Here is a 27,053-nt window from a genome sequence, read left to right as displayed (position 1 = left end):
GGTAATGTTCACTCTTATGCCGCCAGGAAGGACTAGCAATGACAATTTCTTGGTAAAGGATACCACAATTACAGGTGCAAGATGGAATAATAATTAGAATTATTGTTTTTACTACAAACACAGACACACACACATATATATATATATATATACAGGGTGAGCCAAAAGTAAGTGGACAATGTTGTAAACCTTTCTACCTGTGGAAGTGGCACTCTTGTCATGATAGAGACGAACTAGAGTCAGCCATCCAGCATCAATAAAAATGGTCTTGGCTACCTATCTCCTGATATTCAGCAACTAAAACAAATATAATTGAACTTAATCTGTTTTTCTTTAGTATATGTAGCCAGGACCATTTTTATTTAGGCCAGATGGTTGACCCTAGTTGGCCTCTATCATGACAGGAGTGTCACTTCCACAGGTAGGAAGGTTTACAACATTGTCCACCTACTTTTGGCTCACCCTGTATATATATATATATATATATATATATAAGAACAAGTAGTTAATAAAACATGTTAAAAAACACTTTGAAAAAGAGATAAAAACATTTAATTTTAAAAAGGAAACACTAAATAAGTGGATAGTCCTTAATCCGCGGAGTTTCAAAGAAATACTTTCCTTCTCATCAGAGGGTAGGATTGAGCAAAATGCGGGATCGGATTTTGCTTGCAAAAGTATTTGATGAAACTACAAGTAAGTCATAGATCTTACTTGATAACAAAAAAGTGAAGCAGAGGGAATAGGGTGAATAAAAAAGTGATTTCATGTGAATGGATAGTTTGGTGAAGGGTAAAGTATCCAATGATGGTAAAATCCAAAAATGCAGAATTCAAGAAAGTTAGTTAAATTTCCATTCGCACAAGTAAAATCCAAGGGAATCATGTAATTGGATGATCCAAAGTAATCCAAAAGGCAGAAATCCGTGGAATAATTCACAAATAGGTACAAGGAAAAGAGAATGAATTCCAATAATATTATTAAAAGAAAGATAAAATGTGCGCAAAAAAGAAAATGGAAGAAATTTAAAACTCGGCTGTCGAGGCGAGGCTTAATTAAGAAAAATGAGTGAAGAAGAAGGAGAAAAAAAAAAGATTGAATGGTGATTGAATTTTAAAGTAGAAAAGCCAATGTCAAAATGACACAGACAAGATGACGTTGAAAGGTGCCAAAATTTAAAGCAAAAAAGGGGTCACTTGAAAAGTACAAGTTATTACTTAAGAATTAAATTATCAGCAGGAGTTATTAAAGGACACCAAATGAAATGAAAAGAAAGATAAAATAAATATATGCACATGTACATACATACATACATATATACAAATACATACAATTATATATATATATATATATATATATATATATATATATACACACACCACAAGCACACACATACCTACATATAAGTAAATAGATGAATAAAAAAAAAAATTTTAAGGGAAAAGGATGGCCGGTATCTGCAAATTCCGGATAAAGCAAGTAAGTATGTAAGTAAATGCATATAGTAAAATATAAGTAAACATACATACAGAATATAAATGTGAAGGTAGATTGATATATTTGATACAGGAATATTTAAACGCTAAAACAGAAATTGCAGATGAAAAACTGGCCAAACAAGGAAGAAATAAAGAATTACAATAAAAAATTATAAAGTTATAAAATATTAAGAAAGTAGGTAGAAAAAACGATAATGTTATAAAAAAAATATATACCTGAAAGGTTAAATTAATAGCTATGTAATTTCAAGTTTACTATAATTAAATTTGGACTTATGTTTGCAGAAAGAGATCAGTTATATATATATTATAATTTAACATCCTTTTTTTTTTTTAATATTGAACCAGGTTTATCAATTCCTTTATTCTTTACTTTACCTCTCTCCCTTACACACACACCTACAAACACCCGGCAAATGCCAGGTACCCCCACTAGTAAAAAAATAAAATAACCATACACTAGATGTTTAAAAAAAAAAAAACGAACAAAGTTCCATATTATAATTTGTCTTTCTTGAGGTTTTCTTTTTCTAAATTATGAAACTTTTTTATTTTATTATATAATAGGACCCTAAATTAGCAGACTAGCAGTTTTAGCTAGTACACATATGTAGATTTTAGTAATGGGCCCCATTTTCTAGTTTGAGAGTTGTTGAGTTCAAAAACACAACTGCAGACAGCTGAAGGTCATAGGTCACACTAGAGTTAAGTCGAATGAGTGCTTTGTATTCATTTGACACATGGAACGATTTGTCATCAGATTCTAACATCATAGGATAAGGTGTGTGAGGGTGAGAGTTTGTGACAAGATCATGTTTTCCAAGGAAGTTGGAAGGAGAGCTTTAGACAGTGTGTCTTGAAGAGATGATGAGAACACATGGCAGTTTGTTTTTGGATACAAGAGAGAATACACATGATTTGTGATGTAGCAATGAACCCCTAATTCTCCCTCTAAGATGAAGAGCTAGTGTGGGATTTGGTGATGTGCCTCCAAAGCGATCTGCAAAATTTAATAAACTCAACTATATCCACAAAACGCAAGAAGAGTTATGTGTCCATTATTACTGTGTTATGAAAGGCTTTCATTTACAGAGAAGGCAGAACAGTGGTGGAGTCACACGTCAACACAAGGGATGCATGGCTGCAAATGAGAAGAGACAGAGAAAATGTACGTCACACATGCACATATTTAGCAGTTGCTCGAACAAATACATAACACCAGTTCAAAAAGTATAGAACCTTAACTTATTGAATCGGAAAAGTATGAGTCGCACGACAATGTTCACTCTACACAGGTCTGAACGCTTCTTTCTTAGAACTGCCCGCTTATGGAACACTGTTCTGCTGGCTTGCTTCTTAACCGACTACAATATCGTTGTCTTCAAGTCCAATGTAAACAAGTTCAGAAAAGTCTGACAATGTTCACTCTACATAGGTCTGAACGCTTCTACCCACTCCCCCCCCCCAGCAACTTGCTTTTATGGTGCCTGGGCACACTTCAAAATCATGTGTGAGATGCGATTTTTCGAGAACTGTTCCAGACCATGGACATTAAAAGACCACGGTCGCCATCTTAGATCTTTTTATTTTTCCTTCTCAGCCCACACAACAGACAGATATGAGCACATTTTTGCGGTAAGCCTTCTCTATTTTCCCCACACTTATGTAAAGACATTTGTTATAAAAGTAAATGGTCTTAAAGATCTTATAAACATTATGTAATGAACTCCAAAGCATTATACAACAATTTTATGATAGGTTTACTTGAATATGGGATATCATTTTGAGTCAAGATTTCCTTATTCTGACAATGATAACTCAAAGAACAAGATATAAAAATGTTCATAATTTCAGCCATTTTGTTGTGAACAACTTTAACAAGTAAAAACATTCAATTGCTTTTTAATGAGCAGAAAGTATTCAGAAAGCACATTGTTACAATTTTTAAGTTCAAAAAGAAGTTCAATCGAACATATAAAATTGCCTTGTCAGATTTTTCAAAGTCAGACCCAAATAGCATTTAAGCTCAATTAATCAAAGAACCAGTTTTGGTTTGTTACCAACACATGCCAACATATAAAAGAAACATTAAACCGAATATAATGATGATGATGATGATGATGATGATGATGATGATGATGATGCACCATGTTATCGGCAAAATTCTATTTACCTACGTTTTAAAAATTATTTAGTCTAACCTAGATGACTGATAATATGAAACTGTTTTAAATAATCACCAACTCATTTTAAATTAAAGAATATAATATGACAGACAAAAAAGAAGAGGGGGTGGAAGATAAGGGAGAGTAGTACCCCTACTAAAGAAATGTAATGAAATACAAATGTACTCACGCTGATGCCATAACAATATCATGTTCATAACAATGCCCAGCTAATGTTGTGTGGTTAGGCTCCACATTGATCTGGAACAGAAAATAGTAATTTAAACAGAATGGCTTTAAACACTTTATCATTAGATGTTTATAAAATCAAAACTCAATTAAAAAAAAAAAATTTTTTTTAAACTTTCTTAGAAACATTTTTATTGCCATAAATGAAAATGCTAAATATATTTGGTTGGTTTGGTAAATGTCTGTATTTTTACAAAACACCGGAGGGCAAAACGGCCGAAACGTTGTGACTATAACAACCAAGATGAGGAAGTCAGTTCGACAATCTCAATCAATTGGTTGTTTTCTTTGCTTTTTTTACAGGATATCACTCCTTTTCAGGTAAATAACCTGAAAAGGATTCATAAGCCAAATCCAGTAATTTGGGAAAAAGTTTTTATACTTCAAGTTCTTTATGTCTTCAAATATTTATTCATAATGTTTGGTCTGGTTGTTTTGTTTTACAACATATCAACCCTTTTTGAGTTTTAAATAATGCCAAATCCAGTTTATTTTGGAAAAAAGGTTTTGTTTCAAATTCTTTATATCTTCAAATATTTTTTTTTATTGTGTTTGGCTTGATTGTTTTGTAGAAGAAAAATGTTTTTGTTTTCGCAGAACATGATTGAGTTTTACAAAGAGAAAGGAAAAACAATAATGTCAATGTTTGGTGCATTTTTGATCAGGAAGCCTGATCAAATAGCACCAGATGCCCTCACAGGTATTACTACTCCGGGCCAAAATGGATCAAGGAGCAAACGTAACTAAGATGCAACACCACATTTTCAACAGGCCTCATCATTTGATGTTTTTTAAGGTTGTACTCAGGACCATTTAAGTATATTAAATCATTCTCTTATGAAGCCAATTGACTATTTCTTTGATCAAAATAGCTTTTTTGATAAAACAATACAAATTTGAATTTGTTTTGATATAAACATGATTTTCTCCTATGTATATTCATACGGCAAACACCAGTTCTCATCAGATCATCAAAGTTAAGCAATGATGAGCCTGGCCACTACCAGATGAGTGACCATTAGGGACTACTAGGCACTATGTGCTCTCCACATCTCAGCATTGTTTCCAGTCATCCTGAATTTCTATTTGACACTGACATTGATACTCATTTAAAGTTAAATTTATTTCAGAAAGTGATCCCTACTTTAAACTGTGTTTTTTTTTAATTCTTTTTTGAAAAATATTTATTCAGGCTGTTTACATGTAATCTATAATATAAATCTCCCCTGTCTGTTTAAATGTATATATGTATGTATGTTTGCCTAAAACTTTCGACAGAGGCAACAGATATTCATGAAAACTTTTAACACCCGAAAGTATCCTGTACCTCTATAAGGCCACTATTCGCCCATGTATGGAGTATTGCTGTCATATTTGGGCCGGTGCATCGGCTACTAGTCTCTCGCTCCTTGACAGGGTTCAAAAGAGAGTCGCAAATCTGATAGGCCCTAAACTGGCATCTAAACTTCAGCCTCTGTCCCATCGTCGAAACGTTGCATCCCTCTGCCTGTTCTACAAGTATTATAATGGTGAATGCTCTGAAGAACTGCAAGCACTTGTGCCCCCACGACGTGAACACCCTCGACAGACCCGACAAGCTGCAAAATCCCACCCCCACACTGTAGAGATCCCTAGATGTAAAAGATCTTTCTACTCCAGTAGTTTCTTCCCCAGAACTGCTAGACTTTGGAATTCCATTCCAGGTCACTGCTTCCCCAACTGTACTGACATGCATAAGTTCAAGTGCAACGTGAACCAACATCTCGCTTCCCTAATCCCTACATAGTACCCTAGTAGATGTTTCCCCTGATAGTAGCCCCCTACACCAGAGTGGCAATGTGCCTTGTTTGGGGTGAAAATGTAATGAAAAAAAAAAAAAAAAAAAAAAGGTCAGTATTCTTTTAAAGCTTGACCCTTCAGACGAAAAATATTGAAAAATTGGCCAAAAACATTACTTCCTTCACCCTCAACTGAGCACTTTTCTACAGGGAGGGTCGATTTTTTTAGCTGACATTATTGCAAGTCATTCAACCCTCGCATTCACACCATCACTTAAAAAGCATTATTTCGACTCCCCCGTGACGTCACAACCACGGTAGGCACATCGGTAAAAGTTTGGGTTTTTTCACCTCTTTTTCCTCTGGCATGTTATGGGTTTGAGCCAGCTTAGTACTCCTATTTTTTTTGCACTTGCAATTTTCCTTCTTTTTTTTTTTTTGCTTAACCAACACCCTTACACACACCGCCACTTTCTTTTCTACCTTCAAGTCACACCTACCTACTACAAATTTTATTTTTGCTCAACACACACCTCCAAACACCCAGGCAATGCCAGGCACCCAGGCTAGTCATTCAATAAAAGTAGAATCCAAGTTTTTATTTTCCTTTTGGAAGGAGGACGGTAAACTATGATGAATATGATAGTAAAAACAAATACTAAAACTTATTTCCAATCAATTGAAAATATTTTAATGTCTAATTCTATCAGTATTTTATTTTGGATTAGCATAATTACAAAATGGAGAAGCCTCACTCTCATACAAGGAACTACTTTTACTTCCACTCATTGAAAAAATCAAATTTTATTTAATAACAACATTCTTTGTATGTACTACAGTCAAATGCATATTAATTTATCTTATGAAAACCATCTTGGTTATAATAAATTATTATAAATAATTAAAAATAATACACTGTCATGTATTGCTTTTAGTTTTTATTTATTTTTAATAAACATAATATCATAGATATACATGTAAAAAGAATGTTATTTGAACCTTTGTTTAAACAGACACCTTCGGTTCAATGTAGAGTGCATAACACATAACAATAGCTATTTTTTTACGAGTTACATACTTAAATCTGTTTTGATATTATTACAAACCTTACTCCATTAAAAACGAGGAAACACTTTTTCAATCTACATCATTTCTGTCATTTTTCTTCTAAGTCATACAGCGGTCCATGTTTCGCTAATATTTCTACTTTCAAGTCACATTGATACATTTCACTTTTCAGTTTCAATTGTAGACATTCTTTTTTTATCATCCTTGTGAATTCAACATTTGAGATATACTGTCGCTGGTAGGACCAGAAATCGCTTCCGTCCGCTCACTTTTGGTGATTTACTGAAACGTGTTAAAAATATCTTTCCTCTTTTCCTCTCTTCTTCTTCCTTTTCCTTCATATTCTTTTTCTCTCTCCTTTTCCTTTTTGTCCATTTTTGGCAGTAAGAATACAGACTAGAAAGGGTAAATAGATTCATTTGCACCCTGTGACCAGCTGACTACTCCCCGTCAGGGAGTGGGAAACCCAAAATTTCACACCTTGGGTGGCAAGTTCTATCACTGTCTCCCTATTCTGTCTCCTTTAAACATCTATTTGCCCTCTCCTTCTCCCTTTACAGGTTCTCTCTCTCTCTCTCTTCACGGAGACAATAAGTAAAACCAAATTAGAATATGTTTGCTTAAAATTAAATTAATTTTTTTTTAAATAAATAATTCAATTCTGTGATTATGTAACAATATAAACATATAGTGTTCATCTGAGTAAGTTCTTAATTATTAGAGAATGTTTTAAAAAGAAGAGATTAGTGCCTTTAGATTTACCTTGAAGTGTTTTTCTAATCCAAAATGCTTGAGAAAAGCAATAACAGTCATTGCATCTGAAAATAGACAAAACATACAAAAAAAATTGAACAAATAGAAAAAGTTTAGCAAATAAATGCAACAATTTTTAAATGTTATTGAATAAAAAAGAAATCAGAAACAAATGAATAGATATATTTATATCCCTCGCATATTATATATATATATATATATATTGCTTTGGTGATAGTTTAAATAACATTTCAATGTTATTGTATCATCAGGTACTATAAAGGAAAGGATTTAGAAGAGATAAAGATGCTTGTGCACTATGAGATTTCAAATAAATGCATTTTAGATAAAAACACAATTACATACATGTAAAGCCAAAATTCGTAAAATTCCAAAAATTAATTGAGTAGAAATATAATTACAACTAAAAATAAAAATTTATTGAATTATAAAGTTTTATTTATTTGTTAATGTTGAACAGGTCTTAAAAATCGAGGGGAGATAACTGCTGTCTATGATTTAGACAAAATAATTGTAACTAACCATTTCAAAGTAGGACATGACGGACTGCTATGTTTTGGGGGGGAGCACATCTTCTAGTCGATCATTTTTTGTAATTATTTGAATTTTTGCAGATTTTGACATCACATGTAAGTACATTTTTTTACCTAAAATACATTTCTTTGAAATCCCATCATACAGTACAAGCACCAACAGAGATAAAATAAGTTTATTGTTAATCATTTGTGATAGTTTTTCTTTTTGATAAGACAAATTATTAAATCATACTATATGAACTGATTTTATTGTATTTTTGATCAATCCATCTATTGTTATTTTTATTGGATTTCTCCAAACTCGTCTTCATTCTTAAATAAAAACAAATCCATGATTTTACTGACCATAATCATACTGATGAGATGTAGGCTCTTTCGGTTTAGGCTCCAAAAGGAATTGTCCAGTGAATCCAATTTTCTCTTTGTAGGCTGAAAAAAATTTTTTTTTTAAATTAAGCAAATCTAAATTTTAACAGTTTACAATATCTTATTGTTAGTTCTTATACACATATATACATATATATCCTATCCTAGCAGGTAAACTCGACATTGGCCGGGATTGAATGAGGATTAATGAAGGTTTCACATTTCAAATACTTTTTATTGTCATTGAAATCAATGAAATCGCCCATTCGTCAATCAAATCAATTGCTTGCTTGCTCTAGTCAGGAACCCACCATAGTGCACCAGGAGAGAAACTGTTTCTCGCAATGACTTAATCCACAATACATTCAAGTCTATGTTACACTGTAGAGAAATTACTGTTGATTTTATGAAATTATTTTCATATTTGAATTAAAGTTTAAATGCAAAACTCAAGTATCATGGTTCAACTGTGCTCTAAGCAGAAACATTCATTTCGAATGCACACTCCTGTGTTATCAAAGAACCTACTGTTGATTTTATATGCCAAGCCCTTCTGCTTGTGTGATGATACGTCTCAAATGCACTTATGATGTTAGGCTATATAAGTGTTAATAGGATCTTTTGCGTTTTATTTTATGAGATGAAACATAAAAGATTCTGCGTGATTTAATTTTTATATATTTTCATAACTTACTTCCTAGCTCTACTCACATATTGAGCACTGTTGAAGTAAATCTTATATATATGATGCATGTGCAGAATTTCTTCCATGAAAGAACAAAAATGAAAAAAAATCTGCATAATGTACATACCAGTAACAAAAAAAAATATACATAAAAAAGTTACATAAATTGATCAAGATGTTTTCTTTGTAAATTAGAAAATCAAATATTATGGCTAAACTACGAGGAATGTCTTGTGACACTACCTTGAAAATATTCAGAAAGAACAAGGGAGATAACTCTAAATCGAGATTTTAAAAAGCAATGCCTAACATGAGAAGGTAGGTGAGTATTGAAAAAATTTGCTTTAAAATGTTTTTCTTATATAAAAATAAAATTAATTGATCAATTTACGTGCTTTTTGGTGTATGATATTTCCATAACAGGTATGTACATCATACAGATTTTTTATTTTTGTTTTTGCATAAGGAGAGAATTCAGTACAGCGTCATGTTTATAAGAACTAAAATTTGGTGCATTTAGATTTATCTCCCCTTCAATGCAAAATAGTATCTTAATTTGCAATTAAAAATATAGTCAAGGGAAGTATTATTAATTACTTCCCTTAATTGCCCTTTTTAAGCTGTAAATATTATTTAACAATTTTTCTTATATCTTCAAGACTTGAGTTCCTAATGAATTTCTTTTAAACTATTATATGACAAAGCATTTGTCTACATAGGTATGCATAAATTTTCTTGTTTTTTTTTAAAAAGGAAAACTGATTCACAAACTTCTAAAATGAAAAGATGACACATTGCAATGTACTTCATCCCACAAGTAACTGACCAAATATTCAAAAAACATTAATATCCGAAGCTCAAATAAGATCCATTTGGCATGGATACACACTGGCTTCTACAAGAAATAGTGCAAGTTCCCTAGAGACGTTATCTCAAGTAATCGTATGAAATTGGATAGTCCATTGGACGAAAATTTAATCTTTCACTGGAATTTGATCGATCCTCCACCCCACCCGCAAAAAAGACCCAAAAAATGATAAACTATAACATGGCTATTTGGTCAGCTGGGGAGAAGAGAAGTAATATACTTCACTGATTTACTAACTCAAGTTCTGAGAGATAAGGAGAATCTTAAATGAACATTTCGATATCTATGTAATTATATCTATGTATCTCAAAGAAATTAAGTATTAATTATAAAGAAAGGAGTCCCCTAATTTTGGAGAACTTATTAAAATAAAATGAAAAAAAAAAAGACAAAAATCTTTTAATATATTGTGTTTCTCAAAACGGTAACCATTCATTTCAGTTGGTGTCAAGTGGAGATCAGAGTGTTCTAATCCCCCGTCTGGTATCAATTGAAATGAATGGCTCTCGTTTTTGGATGGGTTAGGGTTTTGACAAGCTTACTCTTTCTTTGTTTTAATTTTCTTTTCATGTTTTTCCTATGGGATGGGGCATTCTACCAGATGCCAAGCAATCTCCCATTAGCTTAGTTACTCCAACCGAGAGATCTTTTTAAGGTTCTAATCGTCCCTTTAAATGCTATTGTTTGTATTTCTTTTGCGCTTGGTTCACCAGGTATATTCGCCAGATAGTTTTTGAAATTCTTTTTCATTAGCCCGGTTGCTCCTCTAATGACTGGTATGATTGATACCTTCTTAAGATTCCAGTTTCTTTTCATGTCGTACACAAGTCCTTGGTATTTTGTTATTTTCTCCCTCTCTGCTCTGTTAAGGCCAGCATCATTAGGGACACTTACTTCAACTAGGGTTGCTACATTCTCCTTCTCCCATATCACTATGTCAGGTTTAATAGCCCCATTTTCTAGGTATGTAGCTGTAGTAATTTCATAGTCATAGTGGATGGTGTACGACTTATTCCCAACTGTTTTTTTTCTGGTAAACATGTTCCCAGGATGTGCTACTACATGGGATATTCAGGTTTTTACAGATTTTCCAGTGGAGACATTTACACACTCCATTGTGTCACGTTGCATAATAGCCGTCCCCCAACAGGACTTTACAACTGGATGTCAGGTGGCTCACAAAAATGCTGGGATCATTCTAGCACTCCAGTAGATATCTCATTGCTAATGCAATTCTCTATCTGTATAAAGGCCAAATATGTCTAAGGATGGAGTACTGTTGCCACAGGATAGTAATTGTGTAACTTGTGCTGGTGATTCTATCAAAAGTAACAACACTAAGTTGGCTATTCCATCAGATTAGATGAATTTGGTTCTGAAATCCGGCAAGACCAAGCAAAGATCACAAGAATAGTAAACTATAGCAGAGTTAAGTGATCAGTTGGAGGGGAGGGGGTATTGTTATTATTTAATACTTTACTAATACAAGATTTGAGAAGTAAAGAAAAACCTAAAATAAACGCTCAGATATAAAGAAATCAAATAAGAACTTAAAACTGAAAATTTAAAAAATTCATAAAATAAAAGCTGAAATATATTTCTGACAATAAGTACTGTTTTCTTTTTGTCTTTTTTTTTTTTTGACACAGTGTTGATATGATTAATATCCTTAAGTAACTGGGTATTTTAATTTGCTAGGTTGGAGTAAACAAAAAAAAAACACAAAGAAAAAAAGCAGGATTTTTACAGGAATCAAACCTACAACTCCAAAGAGGACCATCTTTCATGAGTGTCATCTTGTAACAGTTATGTTGACAAACTATTTTTTCTTTACGCAAGTTTATTCCTCTATGCAGAATGATTAAAACAATTTGCGTGAGAGGCTGAACTGATTGTACAGAGTTTCCCCCACACACACACACACACACACTTTTGAACAGTTGGATTGTTAATGTCAACCTCAGAAGATGTGCAATTAAAGACTCGACATGTGTAAGACAAGTAGATGCAAGATTAAACCCATTGGGCAGATCTCCGCATGTTCACCAACTCAGCATTGGTGTTATCAAATTTGTTCATAGTTTTTGTTTGTTGAGTATCAGTCAGTCATTTCAAATGATTCAGATGATTATTGTTAGGTAATTACGAGAGGGACTATGTGAAAGTTGGCAACATTCCTGGGTAAAAATGTTTATGTAGAATGAACTGGATTTGAACTTGGCACACCCAGGTTATCAGTTTGTGTTGTTAACCACTTAGCTATTGCCACGTCCACATTCATGGTCTCCTGTTTGTTGGTGAAGTGATGTATGAATAAAACTGATTTAAAATTTAAAGGGAGAACTTACCCTTATATTTGATCAAACAGTAACCCTACCAAGGGTAACACAAGGGTAACCCCCTTGTTCCTCTTACAAAATGAACTCTTGAAAATGGACATCTTTAATTTTGTCCTAATCACTTTGAAACTTATTGAAATGAACCTTTAAATGCTAACCTTTAGTTTTCACAAGACAATTATTATTTGTAACATGCATACGCAATCTTCAGAAAAAATTAATAAAATGGTGTGGCAGTGTTTTATAGACTTATAATTAACTTATAATGCTTATGATGAATGGGATGAAATAAAATGATAGCCATCTTCATTGAATTAGATCTGCTATCTGCTCACCGAAATGTAACAATTGCTTCTGTTGCCTACAGATTATTTCATGGTTCTTGTCCCACCGCAATGCTTAAATACCATCCTGCGCTGCAGCTGAACAGACCAAACCTGCGACAATTCACATTTACATTATACCCTCTGCATAATCACACGTGTTTGCTCAGAGATGTACCAGCAATCTCCTTTCGCATTGTGTTCTGTAGTCTTGAACCTGCTGCCTCAGAATTGTGTGAATAAACATGTATCACTGTTATATTTTCGGAGTTCTGTATCAGTTAAACATTGTGATATTCTTATGTTTATGCATTCTCTAATTAGCTTAGTAGCCTCTGTTTATTGTTAACAACTTTATGGTTATTGTGATAGAAAATCCATTTGACTCCATAGTTAAAAAAACAAAAAACAAATAAGAATGTCCACCCGACACAGAGATGAAACAAATAGACGATGATAAATACCACTGAAGATTAACAGAAAATACCTTTTAATTTGGATGTGCTGTAAAAAGAAAATAAAAACAGCTAATTCAGAGTTCATGCGGAGGAGTATTATAATATGTTTCCGAGATGGTCTTCTATGGTATCCTGGACTGGTCTCCAGGCTCCAAGCATTATGTGATATGTAAAATAGTCCGTTTTGCAGTTGCAATTTGCAACAGCCTCTACATAGTGAATGAATAGTTGTGTGTAACGAAGAGTCACACCCTTCAAGAGGTAACCCTGTTAATATGTGTGAGCACAGACACAACACAGTGGATATAGAGGAGTAAAATAGAAACACAAACAAGAAAGAAAAAAAACTTACCAACAGCCATTTTGAAGAAGTTTGCCATGTGCGTGAGTTCAGATAAGACGTCCGTGTTAAGCAAGGTCTGGAATCCTTCACGTCCTCCCCAAAAAACTGAAAAGAAAAATGGAATGAAAATAACAAGTATAAAATTATTGGAATTTCCCAGTTTATGGAAAACTTATTTATAACATCAATTTAACAAATTCAGTTGACTGATTTCAATAATATTAAACTTTTTGGTGCTTGTCCAGGATTCCTGCTATATTAAAAAGCAAAAATAAAGAGAAATCTGTATAATGTAGATACCTGTGACAGAAAGAAAATATTGTATTCCAAAAATCACATAAATTGATCAAGTAGTTTTATTTTTGTAAATAAAATAACTTTTAAGCAATTACTGAAAATATTGGAAATATTTGAAAAGCATGACAACAAAATCTCGCAAGTTTGAATTATATTGAGTTATCTTCTTTGTTTTTTAAAAACTACTTTCAGCATTTCTTTATTATAATAGCAAAATTTGAAAATCGAATCTTGAAGTTTTTTTACTAAAACAATGCTATGTTCTTAATTGTCATGTCACAGTCATAAACATATTCAAAAATTACGAAAAACGGTAAGGTAGAAAATTAATTATTAATAAAAACAGTTTTCAAAGACAATTAGTGAAAATTAAGTTTTGTATAATGTTTTAGTTTTCAGAAAATATTTATCTCCCTTGTTCTAGTCGACCTCTCTGATTTTCCCCATTGCCTTCGAAAACTATTTTTGTTAATAATTTTCTACATGTTTATTGCTGTGATATGACAATTACCATTGATTTTAGTTGAAATTTAATATTTTGCTATTATAATGAAGAAAAACCCTATTTCCAAAAAAATGTTGCTCTACAATTAGCCATAAAATTGGATTTTCTTATTTAAAATTAAAACTACTTGATCAATTTACGTGATTTTTGTAAATATTATATGGAGTACGTACATCATGCAGATTTTTCTTTAGGTTTTTTAATGTTGGGGGAATTCTAGACAAGCACCAAATTTTATTCTCTGCTTTATTAAGGATGTTCAAAATTTAAATAGAAGAATGGTTTGCACTCAACTGAATTAATTGTAAGTAAATAGAATAACGTGAATTTGTAGTTTTTCAAAAAACAGTTTCTAATAAAAAAGAAAGTTTTATCTCGAGTATTAGGGTACATGGCAAACCAATAAAAACTTGGACTGAATGCATAAGAAGCGATATTACTGGAAGCAACCTGATTGATGTTACCTTTGAACAAGACTGATATTTAGTTGGCAACATCAAGCAACGTCTCACACCTGCTTTCCTTGCACAAGGACAGCAGATGTGAGACGTTGCTTGATGTTGCCAACTAAATAACAGTTAAAAAGCTTAAATGTTTTTTTGTTTGATTTGAGTTTTAAATTTTTTTAAATATTATTATTATTTTTTTTTTAATTTCTCAAACACCACATTAAAAGAAAGGGTTAAATAAAAATAATGGTGCTTCTATAGTACTAATCACAAGTGAAAATTTAATTTCAAGAAAAAACATGTCATACAAAAATAAGTATCCTCATCAAAAAGCAAAAAAAAATGATCAAGCAGAAAAATAATTACAAATGAAAAATAAATAAATTTTATTATAAACGTCTGTTTTAACATATTAATCTAAAAGCAAGGGAGGTAATGCGGTCTTATTTTCGCAACTGTTCTTATTGATGATAGATTGAAAAAATATAAGATCAATTTTTAGTTTTTACATAAAGCTCTAGGCGACTGTCTACTCAATCATTTTTTCTGATTTTTGTTGATACTTATTTCTGCATGATATGCAAGTACATCAAAGTGTTTTCACTTGAAACGCGATTTTCACTTACTATAGAAAAAAAAATGTTTTTCATATGAATATCAATTGCAATTGATAATAAATGTCGTTCTATTAAGGATGAAAAAAAATTGCCAAGATTTTTATTTTTGAAGTTTTGACAAAACTGGTCATTTCAATGAGAAAAAGAAATTGATTAGATTAATCTAACACTGAAAATAAAAATATACATATAAATATATAAAATAGGCATTTTTAATCATAGGTTCAATAGTTTTGATGCCTCAATAGATTTTGGCCTTAAAAAAAATTTCCCGACCCTCATTCTTAGAAATTAAGTTAAACACCCGTCCCAGGACACTTAAAATTCCTTGAACAGAAGAGTTTTGCACCACTTTTATGCCCCCTTAAAAAGATTAAAATCAAGATATAATGCTACTAAGCCTTATAACGATTTAATTAAAATCTGTTGCAATTTTAAATTCTAGAAAATGACTAAAGTTTAAGGATAAAGAGTTTTAATAAGAAAACGAAATTCAGGGAATCTTGTTTAATTGGTATCTAATGACTATGGATCAAATTTAATGCAAATTTGAAATGGAATTCTCAAATAGGAGGTTGTATCAATATTATGCTTTATTTCATCCGTCAATATTTTCTTTAATATGATAAATAATTTAATGAAATTAAATTTCAGTTGTTAGCTAATAAAATATTTACATATTATATTTGCTAATGTATTAATAAAAAATAGTGCTTCTTCATTATTAGAGCAAAATTTAAAAAACTAAAATATCAAATTTCAAGTTATACCCATGAAAATATCCAAAAGTTACGAAAAATAATAAGGTAGAAAATTAATTATTAATGAAAACAGTTTTCAAAGACAATCAGTGAAAATGGAGTTTTGCAAAGTTTGCAGGAAATAATTATCTCTCTTGTATTTCCAGTTTCTGCTTTTAGCAAAACTCAATTTCACTAATTTTCTTTGAAAATTGTTTAAATTTTCTACCTCATCATTTTCATAATTTTTGGATATGTTTATTACTGTGACATGACAATTAAGTAGATAGAGTAGATAGCATTGGTTTTACTTGAGATTCAATGTTTTTATTTTCACTCTGATAACAAAGAATAACCTAAAAAGGTTATAGTCAGCTAATGTACTTCCTAATTTTCTGCGGAGTGCTACCGGAAGTGGTGACAAGGCAAATCAGTTCCTTTGCTTTTATTATGTACTAGCCTGAGTGCCCGGTGTTGCCTGGGTGTTTAGAGGTGTATGTTGAGCAAAAAGAAAATGTGGTAGTAGGCAGGCAGGCTCAAACCCGTGAAGAGAAAGTGGAAAAGAAAGCGAAAGAAAATCTGACATCTTACCCCTACTCCACGACACGATTGAAAGTTTGGAACTTTAAAATTAGACAAAGTCAATCCAACCGATATGATTGCTCACAAAAAATCGACCCCTCCTTGTAGAAAACTGCCCAGTTGAGGGTAAAGGAATTAATGTTTTTGGACAAGTTTTCGATATTTGTCGTCCGAGACATCGAACTTCAAAATGATACTGATCTTGTGAAAATCCGTTGCCTCTGTCGAAAGTTTTAGGCAAACATACATACATTTAAATAGACAGGTGAGATTTATATTATAGATTAGATATGTTTTTTTAAGATGTTTGAACTTATTGGGATTTCAATAATTTTATCTTTATACTTTCATAAGCATATATTTATTATATAAATTCAAATAAAAAACTTAACTGTAAAAAATCTTTTTAAAAAACCTTTATTTTTATAATTCATAAACATATCTTATAAAATTTCAAATAAAAGAAAAGTTTTTATTTTTATAATTTTGTTATTAAAAGTGCAAATAAAGACTAATTGTGTTATTTTTATCTTTTTATAATTTTGTTAATTTTTATTGTATATTTATCAATAATGTTCTTTTCTTATATTTTATTTCAATAAATCGCTTCACAATAGAAATACTGAAGAACAATAAAAGTAACGAAACCGATTTGCCTTGTCACCGCTTCCAGTAGCACTCCGCAGAAAATAAGGAAGTACATTAGCTGACTATAACCCCTAAAAATTCAATCACTAGTTTAGGAAAAGGACTTTTATAAACAAAAGCATACAACCTACAATAGAGTTTGTATTTAAAATCTGTTTACATTTTGTTGTGACAAATTTAGTAAATACACTTTCTTAGTTTACATACCAAAATTTTCAGCTCCTAATTTCTTAGCAATTTCCAGTCCTTTTTTCACTTGAGCAGCAGCATAGGCAAAGACATGTGCATTAGGGCTGGTGCTGGCCCCTGTCATGTACCTGACATATTAAAAGTTTATAATGAAATACAAATGCAAACCATAATTCTTTCCCCCTCTACGTTAAGATTTAAAAATACATATTTAATTTAAACTTTTAATTCATCTTTATAAATAAATATTCACAGTATAACATTCTTTTTAAATTTTAGAAACACATGAATAAAATATAGCAAGATTTTCTTTAAATTTTTAAATATTATTTCAGTAAAATAAGTAGACATTTTAGCAGTTTTTAAAAAATTGATGCTACACAGAAAGCAATAGATTATTTTATTTAAAAACCAAAATTAATAACATTATTTTTATATACTGAACATATTTGGTTTGTTATCATGACATTCTATATTACAGACAGCCTCATAGTACAACTGAGAAGCACAACTCGAGGCCTATTAAAATTGATGCTGCTTGTTAAGATATAGTCGACAGATCAATTTTTTTAAACATGGCGTTTTAAGCAGAAACAATATTACATACTGAATTGTCATGCCGAAAATAGAAATATATCCACAAATTACAAAAAAAATCATTGTATAGAAAGTTATTTATACTTTAAAGTAATTTTTATGGAAAATTGGATAAAATAGCATTTTCTGAGACATTATAAAGTACCACAAAATATTGCCAGCATCCTCAAAATACATCGCTGGCTTGCCACAAATAACAGGAATATGTCTAGGGTGTTGAAAATAAAGTTTCCAGCCACTGTTATGATCTTTGGTGTGGTTTCAAGTGAGGGCTACATCATGCCACTTCACATCTTCGAAGTTGGCTTGAAAGTCAACATCAAAGTGTATCTGGACGTGCTGAAGAGTGTGGTGATCACTGGTGAAATTAGGTGGCCACTGGCAGACCCTGGTTGTGGCAGCAGAACTCTGCATCAGCCCACAAATTCAAAGAGACTCAGGCTTGGCTTCAGAAGGAGTACTACAACTATAGAGGTCTACACGCAAGGGACATAACTCCAAAACGAATATTTTACATTACTTGTTTATGGCGGCAGTATTTGTTGTCTATAGCGATAGAATTTTTTTTACTATAAACACAATAGCAGTTGTTCTACTTGATGGATTTTCATAATTTTTGGATATATTACTATTTTCGACATGACAATTAAGTACGTAATATTGTTTTTGCTTAAAACATCATATTTAAAAAATCAATTTGTCAAATTTATCTTAAAGTGATTTTCAGAGATTTTTAAAGAAAATTAAGTCAACTTAGAAAATACATAGAATAATATCCTGACCGGATGATAAGAAGAATGAATAAATGAAAATATGTATTTTTTTGTTGTGGAAACTAGTAAGTATTAAACAAAAACTAAGCAGTAATATATTACAGGATTTTATAAAATAGGATAGAGGTTTAATAACATATTACATATTTCATTTTCAAAGGAGTTAATTTTTATAAATGCTTTTGACTTCATGCGATGAACAGATATTACACTTTTATTTTAGCCAAAAGTCCGAAAAGCTTTCACTGAATAAAAAAAAAAAGATTTAATCGGAATATGGACGTGGGTTGTGTTGTATTGGTTCTGTTGTAATAAAACCGTACCACCAGGAATTACCTCCCCTGTTATTAAGGAAAGATCTTCGAGGATATTACATCTTTATTGTTATATCTTTTATTGCAGATGGGAAGTGTAGTTTTTTTTTTGTTTTTGTTTTTTTTTATTACATTTTCACCCCAAACAAGGCACATTGCCACTTTGGTGTAGGGGGCTACTATCAGGGGAAACATCTACTGGGGTACTATGTAGGGATTAGGGCAGCGAGATGTTGGTTCACGTTGCACTTGAACTTATGCATGTCAGTACAGTTGGGGAAGCAGTAACCTGGAATGGAATTCCAAAGTCTAGCAGTTCTGGGGAAGAAACTACTGGAGTAGAAAGATCTTTTACATCTAGGGATCTCTACAGTGTGGGGGTGGGATTTTGCAGCTTGTCGGGTCTGTCGAGGGTGTTCACGTCATGGGGGCACAAGTGCTTGCAGTTATTCAGAGCATTTGCCATTATAATACTTGTAGAACAGGCAGAGGGATGCAACGTTTCAACGATGGGACAGAGGCTGAAGCTTAGATGCCAGTTTAGGGCCTACCAGATTTGCGACTCTCTTTTGAACCCTGTCAAGGAGCGAGAGACTAGTAGCTGATGCACCAGCCCAAATATGACAGCAATACTCCATACATGGGCGAATAGTGGCCTTATAGAGGTACAGGATACTTTCGGGTGTTAGAAGTTTTCTAGCACGGTAGAGAGAGCCCACCTTCCTCGCAGCGGCTCTGGCAATGCCCTCGATGTAATTGTTCCAACTCATGTTTCCTGTGAACGTTAGGCCAAGGAGCTTGAGAGACGTACTCTCAGATAAAGAGTCGTTGGCCATTGCTATAGGTGGTAGAGAAGGTTTCTTGTAATTATTGAATGAAACCAGTTTTGTCTTGGCGACATTGAACGTGACCATCCATTTTTGTTCCCATTCCACTACTGATTGGAGGTCATTCTCTAGTGTTTCTGCCATTACTTTAGATATATGTTCATTTGTTTTCCTGTCGTGCCTGCTATAGAGTGTGGTGTCATCAGCATATATACCCATCTCAGAGGCAATTTTGTCGGGGAGGTCATTTATGAATATCAGGAACAGCAGAGGTCCAAGGATAGATCCCTGGGGCACTCCCGCATTTATATCATATTGTTTAGATGTACGACCGTTGAGGACAACCTGGATTTTTCTCTTTTCTAAGAAGGATTTAATTATGTTAAGTATTCTACTAGTGATACCGTAAGATCTAATCTTCCTGAGGAGACCCTCATGCCATACCCTGTCAAAAGCCTTAGATATATCTAGAGCTACCGCTCTGCCCTCTCCCGCTTTGTCCAGTGAATGGTATAAGAATGTGCTCCTTCCTAATTTTCTTTCTTTTTATGGTGAGGAGAATTGTAAAGGATACGATTCACATATGTATTTTCAATTTATTTTACTAAGGTGTCACCACCTATTATCACTCGGGCTATGATAAGAGAATATTATTTTCATTATTTTGACTCTCGAGTATATATCAGTTAATATCTTATATGTTTTTAGATAGAGTGATGTGGTTCTCAATTGATTAACTGTGTCTAACTGTGTCGCATATATACTCAAGAGTCAAAACAATGATAAGAATATTCTCTTGTCATAGCCCTAATCATCACGTCCTAAAGACTATTCGAGGATAAAAATTATCTTTATTGTTTAAGACATCTTATCTTCAGGTATAGATGAGAATGTTATTTCATGCATTTTCAAATGTAGTCGACAATTTTATTTAAAAAATCCCTGAAAACCAAACATTTTAAACAAATTTTTAGTTTTGATTCTCAGTTACACTATAAAATATCCTGTGGTATAAAACACTATGATACCAAACAAAATATTAAGCAACAACTAAAATAGAAAATACAAAAAAAAAATTAAAAAATAGAAACTAACTAAATAATAAAAGAGATTAATCTGATGACATTTACCTGGGATTAGCAAATAGGTTGCACGTAGCCCAAAGTAATTTCACTCCAGTCTTTTGCTGAAGTTCCAACGCCAAGTCGCTCATTTCATCCAAATTTGCGTTGGTTTCTTTAAGGTCCGCACCTTCTGGAGCAATATCCCTTTAAGGAAAACAAAAAAAAGAAAATCTCTAAAATTTAAGCTTTTGATTTAAAAAGAAATTGAAATTTAGGAAATTTTGCTCAATTGCTGAATCAAATCTAATAAAAATTTAATATATTTCAATTTTCAAATGGTCATAATATGCACCTTAAAATATACACCATAATCATGTTGATGCCCCCGTTCATGCCAGATCACCAAAAATAAGCAACAATGAGTCTGGCCAATACCAAATGGGTAACCATTTGGGAATACTAGGCGCTATAGATGCCCTCCGCTTATCTCAGCATTGTTTCCAGTCATCCTGAACTTATTTACTTGTAACTGGAATTAAAACAGTGCCAACTCAGGAGAGGTGTGGTTGGTGATTGTGCAACTCTTGCCACGATAATATCACATGCAAGAACCGTTCAGTGGGTATCCATAGTCTAGCAAGACAGAACGGAGCCCTTTTTTATACACTTTAAAAAGCTTTTTAAATGCTCTTGAAAAAGTTCAATTTATAGAATATTAATTATTGTTAAAATTATTAATTATTTTTTAAATTATCAATCATTGTTAAAATTTCACAAAAATAAAAAACAATTGAATTTTCACAAAGGGCTTCCACCCCCTTTTACCCTCTTTACACAAACCCAAATTAATGATACTAAACTTATGTCTAGTATATATAGCCAACATTACAACCTCTTAAATCTGTGTTCCAAAATTCATAATGATCAGTTTAGGTGTGGACCCTTCTTAAGAATCCTTAAGCTTAAGCCTTAAATTGTAGACATTTTCTAGAATCAAAATCACGTAATGAATTTTGATCAAAATTGGAATAAGGATTATAGACATAAGTTTAGTATCATTATATGTTGATTTAAATCTTCGTGGGGCAAAATTTTTCTGTTCAGAAAATTAATTTTACTCATCTTGAGATAGGGATTATTCTAGTTTCTTTATAATTCATCATTTTCTGCTTTCAAAAAATCTCAAAAAAAAAAAAAAAAAAAAAAAAAAAAAAAATGTTTTAAAATGTACTATGTAAAGTTAGCACCTATGCGAGATAAGAATTATATTCTTACCTTTTCTTCTTATATATAAAGTAAAGACGATATTTTCCCTATTTCATTGAGATTAATAATTTCAATAACAAAAGATGCATACAAATACAAAAATTTGTTTTGTTAGTCAGAACAAATATTGGTTAGTGTTCAAAAAAACATTGTATTTCCAACTGACTTAAAAATTTCAATATTTAATCTGATTAGCAGTTTTGGTTTTACTTAATATCATAAAGGAAATCGAAAAGTTAGTTAAAAGTTTTCACAATTCCAAGTCCTTTCCCTGCAACCAATGACACCATAAAGCAAGAAAGGAAGAAATCTAATTAGTGTCAATTTTTCAGATTTCGACATTAACACCCTCTATCTATCCTCCTCCTTCCTTTTGATAAGCAAACCTTATTTGACCTACCTTAAATCTTCAGAATCTGTGTAAAAGTTTGCTAAGTCTTTTTTCAATTATTCATATTTTTAAATAGCAGTAAAAAAATAAATAGATTAAATAAAAAGATGGTCGACATTTTTTCTTTTTTAAAAAGGACAAAAACATGTTTTACATTTCTTCTTATTTTTAAATAATGGTAAAAGTTAATTATTTTGAGGACAAAAATACTTTTTTAAATGTATTAAAAACTCAGTTTTTTGGGGTTTTTTTACAGGTAAAGAAATTATATATATTATTCCTTAATTGGAATTCATTTTTGAGATGAGCATTATATATATTAATTTATTTTTATTTTGGATTATTATTCTCATCTTTATTAGTTGTTGTTTTCATCTTTTATTGGTTGTTGTTTTTCACGACGTTTCGGCCAACTATTCCTCTAGCCTTCGTCAGGTGGTAACCGCGACAGATAGGAACTTCGAATCTCCTAACTGCATTCTCAGCAATCACTGCCATCCGCAGTTGTTGTCGTCTCACCACGTTTTTGGCCAAGTAAACCTCTGGCACGCTTTGGGTAGGATTGAAACCGCTATCTTCAGACAATGTCCATCTGGAACTGTAGAGATTCAACGTCTCTATCAACTGTGCCACGGGCCCCGAAGGGCGATCAAGGTTGGATTCTTTGATCTTATAAATCCACGTTTATTTATTATCTGATCTTCCATAGTTGGGTCTGTACCGATTGGTATATATATTATTCCTTAATTGGAATTCATTTTTGAGATGAGAATTATATATTAATTTATAATGTATGGATTTATGAGATGAGCATTATATATATTAATTTATAATGTATGAATTTATGAGATGAGCATTATATATATTAATTTATAATATACTGATTTATAAGATGAGCATTATATATATTAATTTATAATATATGGATTTATAAGATGAGCATTATATATATTAATTTATAATATATGGATTTATAAGATGAGCATTATATATATTAATTTATAATGTATGGATTTATGAGATGAGCATTATATATATTAATTTATAATATATGGATTTATAAGATGAGCATTATATATATTAATTTATAATGTATGGATTTATGAGATGAGCATTATATATATTAATTTATAATATACGGATTTATAAGATCAAAGAATCCAACCTTGATCGCCCTTCAGGGCTCGTGGCGCAATTAATAGAGACATTGAATCTCTACGGTTCCAGATGGACATTGTCTGAAGATAGCAGTTTCAATCCTACCCAAAGCTGGCCAGAGGCTTACTTGGCCAAAACATGCTGAGATGACAACAATCACGGATGGCAGTGATTGCTGAGAATGCAGTTAGGAGATTCAAAGTTCCTATCCATCACGGTTACCACCTGACGAAGGCCAGAGGAATAGTTGGCTGAAACGTTGTGAAAAACAACAACCAATAAAAATGAAAACAACAACTAATAACGATGAGAATAATAGTCCGAAATAAAAAGAAATCACTTACACTTCTTTATAAAACTCTTAATAACGTAACGTCATTTCTGATGTTTAAAAAAGTACTTGCATAAACTAGTAGACTCATTTCTTTTGGACACATAAAACGTATAACATTCTGCTTTTTTAATGTTAACTCCCTTTAGTGCTGACACAAAACTAAAGTAATGTCTATAGATAATTTATAGAAAACTTAAAACTTAATAACAATTCATAAATATATATGAAGGAAAACTCAATAGTGAATGACAAGACAATTTTTTTTAAATTTTATAATGGATCAGATTTCTTCTCGGTCACTAAATCTTATGCATGATGCCATAATATCAAAATATTCTGAGGATATCACCCTACAATAGAATGGTATATATAATGCTGGAAGTTTACAATATTTCAAGGATATACACCTTTCTCAAGTGTTTCTATTTCTTTATCTTGGGTTACTTCCTGCCTTGTGTTTCTATTAATAGATTTTTGTCTGTTGTTCATTATGACAGCAAACAAAAATAAACGTGTTTTATTTTTATTTTTGATTTAATTTGTAACTTTATTTTATTTACTGAATAATTAGATATTTTCTTTTTATGTATTAACCCCCACCTCTTAAGTTTGTGTGTAATATGTACGGAAATTGAATTGGAACTATTGACCTTATTTTTTTGTGTTGTCTATTATTATTACTTCAACGCTTATCTTAGTGGTATTTCCACTTGTCCTGGACCTCTCCTTACCACTGGACTCAAGCAGTGCCGATTCAGGAGATGTGTGATTGAAAATTACGCAACCCTTGCTTCATAATTATACATGAAGTTACCCTTACAGGGGGTATCCATTGTTTCTGAGACTGAACGGAGGCATCGATTTACATCATCATTAGGAAATTAGACATAAAATCAGGTGTGAGCTTGATGAAAAATGTTTTTGTAGAATAAATTGGATTCAAACTTGGCACACCCAGGTTTCCAGTACATATTGTTAGCCAGTTAGCCACAAAAAAAGAAAAAGAAAACAAAAAATGCAGATCCATTATAAACGGAGTTTATGTATCTTTCTGAATCTATACTATTTAAGACTATTGTGCTTAGTATTAAATAGTATGGAGAAAGTACTCCTTCACGTTACATTCAGGTAATGTATATACAAAAATAACATTCTTATATTTTATCTATCTATCTAATTTTATGTAAAAGTCACTTTTTGTGTGTGTGCGTGTGTGTGAGAGTATCTTCCTCATAGGTTCCGAAACGGCTGAGCCTATCTTTTTGCAAATTTCACACAAAGCTAATTTATATGCCTGGCAGTGTTCTTAGATATGTTTTGTACAGAAATTCATCCAATAAATATCGAAAAGCGAAAAATATCTTAAAAACAGCTTTTCTCTCTTATAGATTAAAAATAATAATTTTTACAGGGGAATATTTTATATTACATCAGCAAGGGAGATAATAAAATTTCAGTAAATCATTTCTTCTTAAAAAAAAAAAACAGATTTATTATAATCTGGGGATATAGCTTTGTAGTAGAGCATTTGACTACAGATCGAACAATTTCCTGTTCAAGCCTGAGTGTACCTCATCATTTCAATTTTTTCTTGTTAATGAGTTCAAATGACAGTAAAAGAAAAGGCACCACTTAAAATCGCTGCAAATCATTTCTTCATTTGCATTTTTTAAACCTAAACATTAATCAGAAGTGACTTTTCCAGGGCATTCAGTGTCAAGCCAAAATATCAGCTGACATGATATTGTAAACAAACACAGATGAAAACTGATGAATGACATTATCATTATTATTTTTTTATTATTTTCATTTTGTGAATTAGTCCACTGGTCAAATTATTCCTCATAATATAAAATAATCAATACAGGATTGATTCTATGATAATACATACGCAATCTGCATAAATTAAAAGACCATGCTTAAGTGTATTGTACAACCAGGCAACACTGGGCTCCCAGCTAATATATCTATATATCTATAAAAGTGAAATTGTCTGTGTGTGTGTGTGTCTACCAAACTACTCTGTTAATTTTCAGTCTACAGACTCAAGATTTGACATAAGGGGTATTGAGATTTGGGAAAATATTTTTAATTGGTTTTCAGCCAGAAATTTGGCTGTCAAAGACTCAAAGTTCAATGATTTGACCTTTGAAAACTCTACCAAACTCCTTTGCCAATTTTCGGTCTAAACACTTGAAATTTTAGATGTAGGTTACTTGGACATGGATCTAAGTTTTTAATTTGATTTGAGCCCAAAACAATAAATGTTAAGGGGGGGGGTCAAAATTGGGGTCAAAGTTTAAAAAAATTTGACCTCTGCGATCTCTACCAAATTACTCAGCCAATTTTGAGTCTAAACATTTGAAATTTTACATAAAGTGTATTCAGACATAGGGCAAGTTTTTTAATTGATTTTTGGCCAAAAATTTGGTTGCCAAGGGGTCAAAGTTCGAAAGATTTAATCTTTGCAGTCTCTAGCAAACTATTCAGCCAATTTTGGGTCTAAACATTTGAAATTTTACATAAAGGATATTCAAACATGCAGCAAGCTTTTTAATCAGTTTTTGGGCAAAAGTTTGGCTAACAAGAGGTCAAACTTGAAAGAGTTGACCTTTGCAGACTCTACCAAACTATTCAGCCAATGTTGGGTCTAAACACTTGAAATTTTAGATGTAAGTTACCTGGACATGAGTCAAATGTTTTAACATATATACATATGCACATAAAGTTATGAACAGTACATAGGGTCCGAGCAAAGCCAAGCTGAACTACTAAAATATATATATATATATATATATATATATATATATATATATATTGAATGGGGAATAATATAGTAACTGTTCTGTTA

General features: G+C 31.8%; 1 protein-coding gene across 3 annotated transcripts in view; it reads right to left on the bottom strand.

The window, feature by feature from the left end:
- The window catches only part of LOC145259439 (xylose isomerase-like), a 128,042-nt gene that overhangs the window by 19,610 nt on the left and 81,379 nt on the right, over positions 1-27,053 (bottom strand). For all 3 annotated transcript variants that reach the window (XM_080117229.1, XM_080117228.1, XM_080117226.1), the window contains exons 5-10: positions 21,120-21,257; positions 17,497-17,606; positions 13,461-13,556; positions 8,415-8,498; positions 7,522-7,577; positions 3,855-3,925 (exon numbers count right to left, since the gene is read on the bottom strand). In XM_080117229.1, coding sequence (XP_079973355.1) covers positions 3,855-3,925; positions 7,522-7,577; positions 8,415-8,498; positions 13,461-13,556; positions 17,497-17,606; positions 21,120-21,257 — 555 coding nt within the window. The remainder of the gene's footprint in view (positions 1-3,854; positions 3,926-7,521; positions 7,578-8,414; positions 8,499-13,460; positions 13,557-17,496; positions 17,607-21,119; positions 21,258-27,053) is intronic.

This window comes from Euprymna scolopes, chromosome 3 (assembly GCF_053919585.1).
Source record: "Euprymna scolopes isolate OS-2025 chromosome 3, ASM5391958v1, whole genome shotgun sequence".
Classification (NCBI taxonomy): Eukaryota; Metazoa; Mollusca; class Cephalopoda; order Sepiida; family Sepiolidae; genus Euprymna; species Euprymna scolopes.
This window is presented reverse-complemented; position numbering and strand designations above follow the sequence as displayed.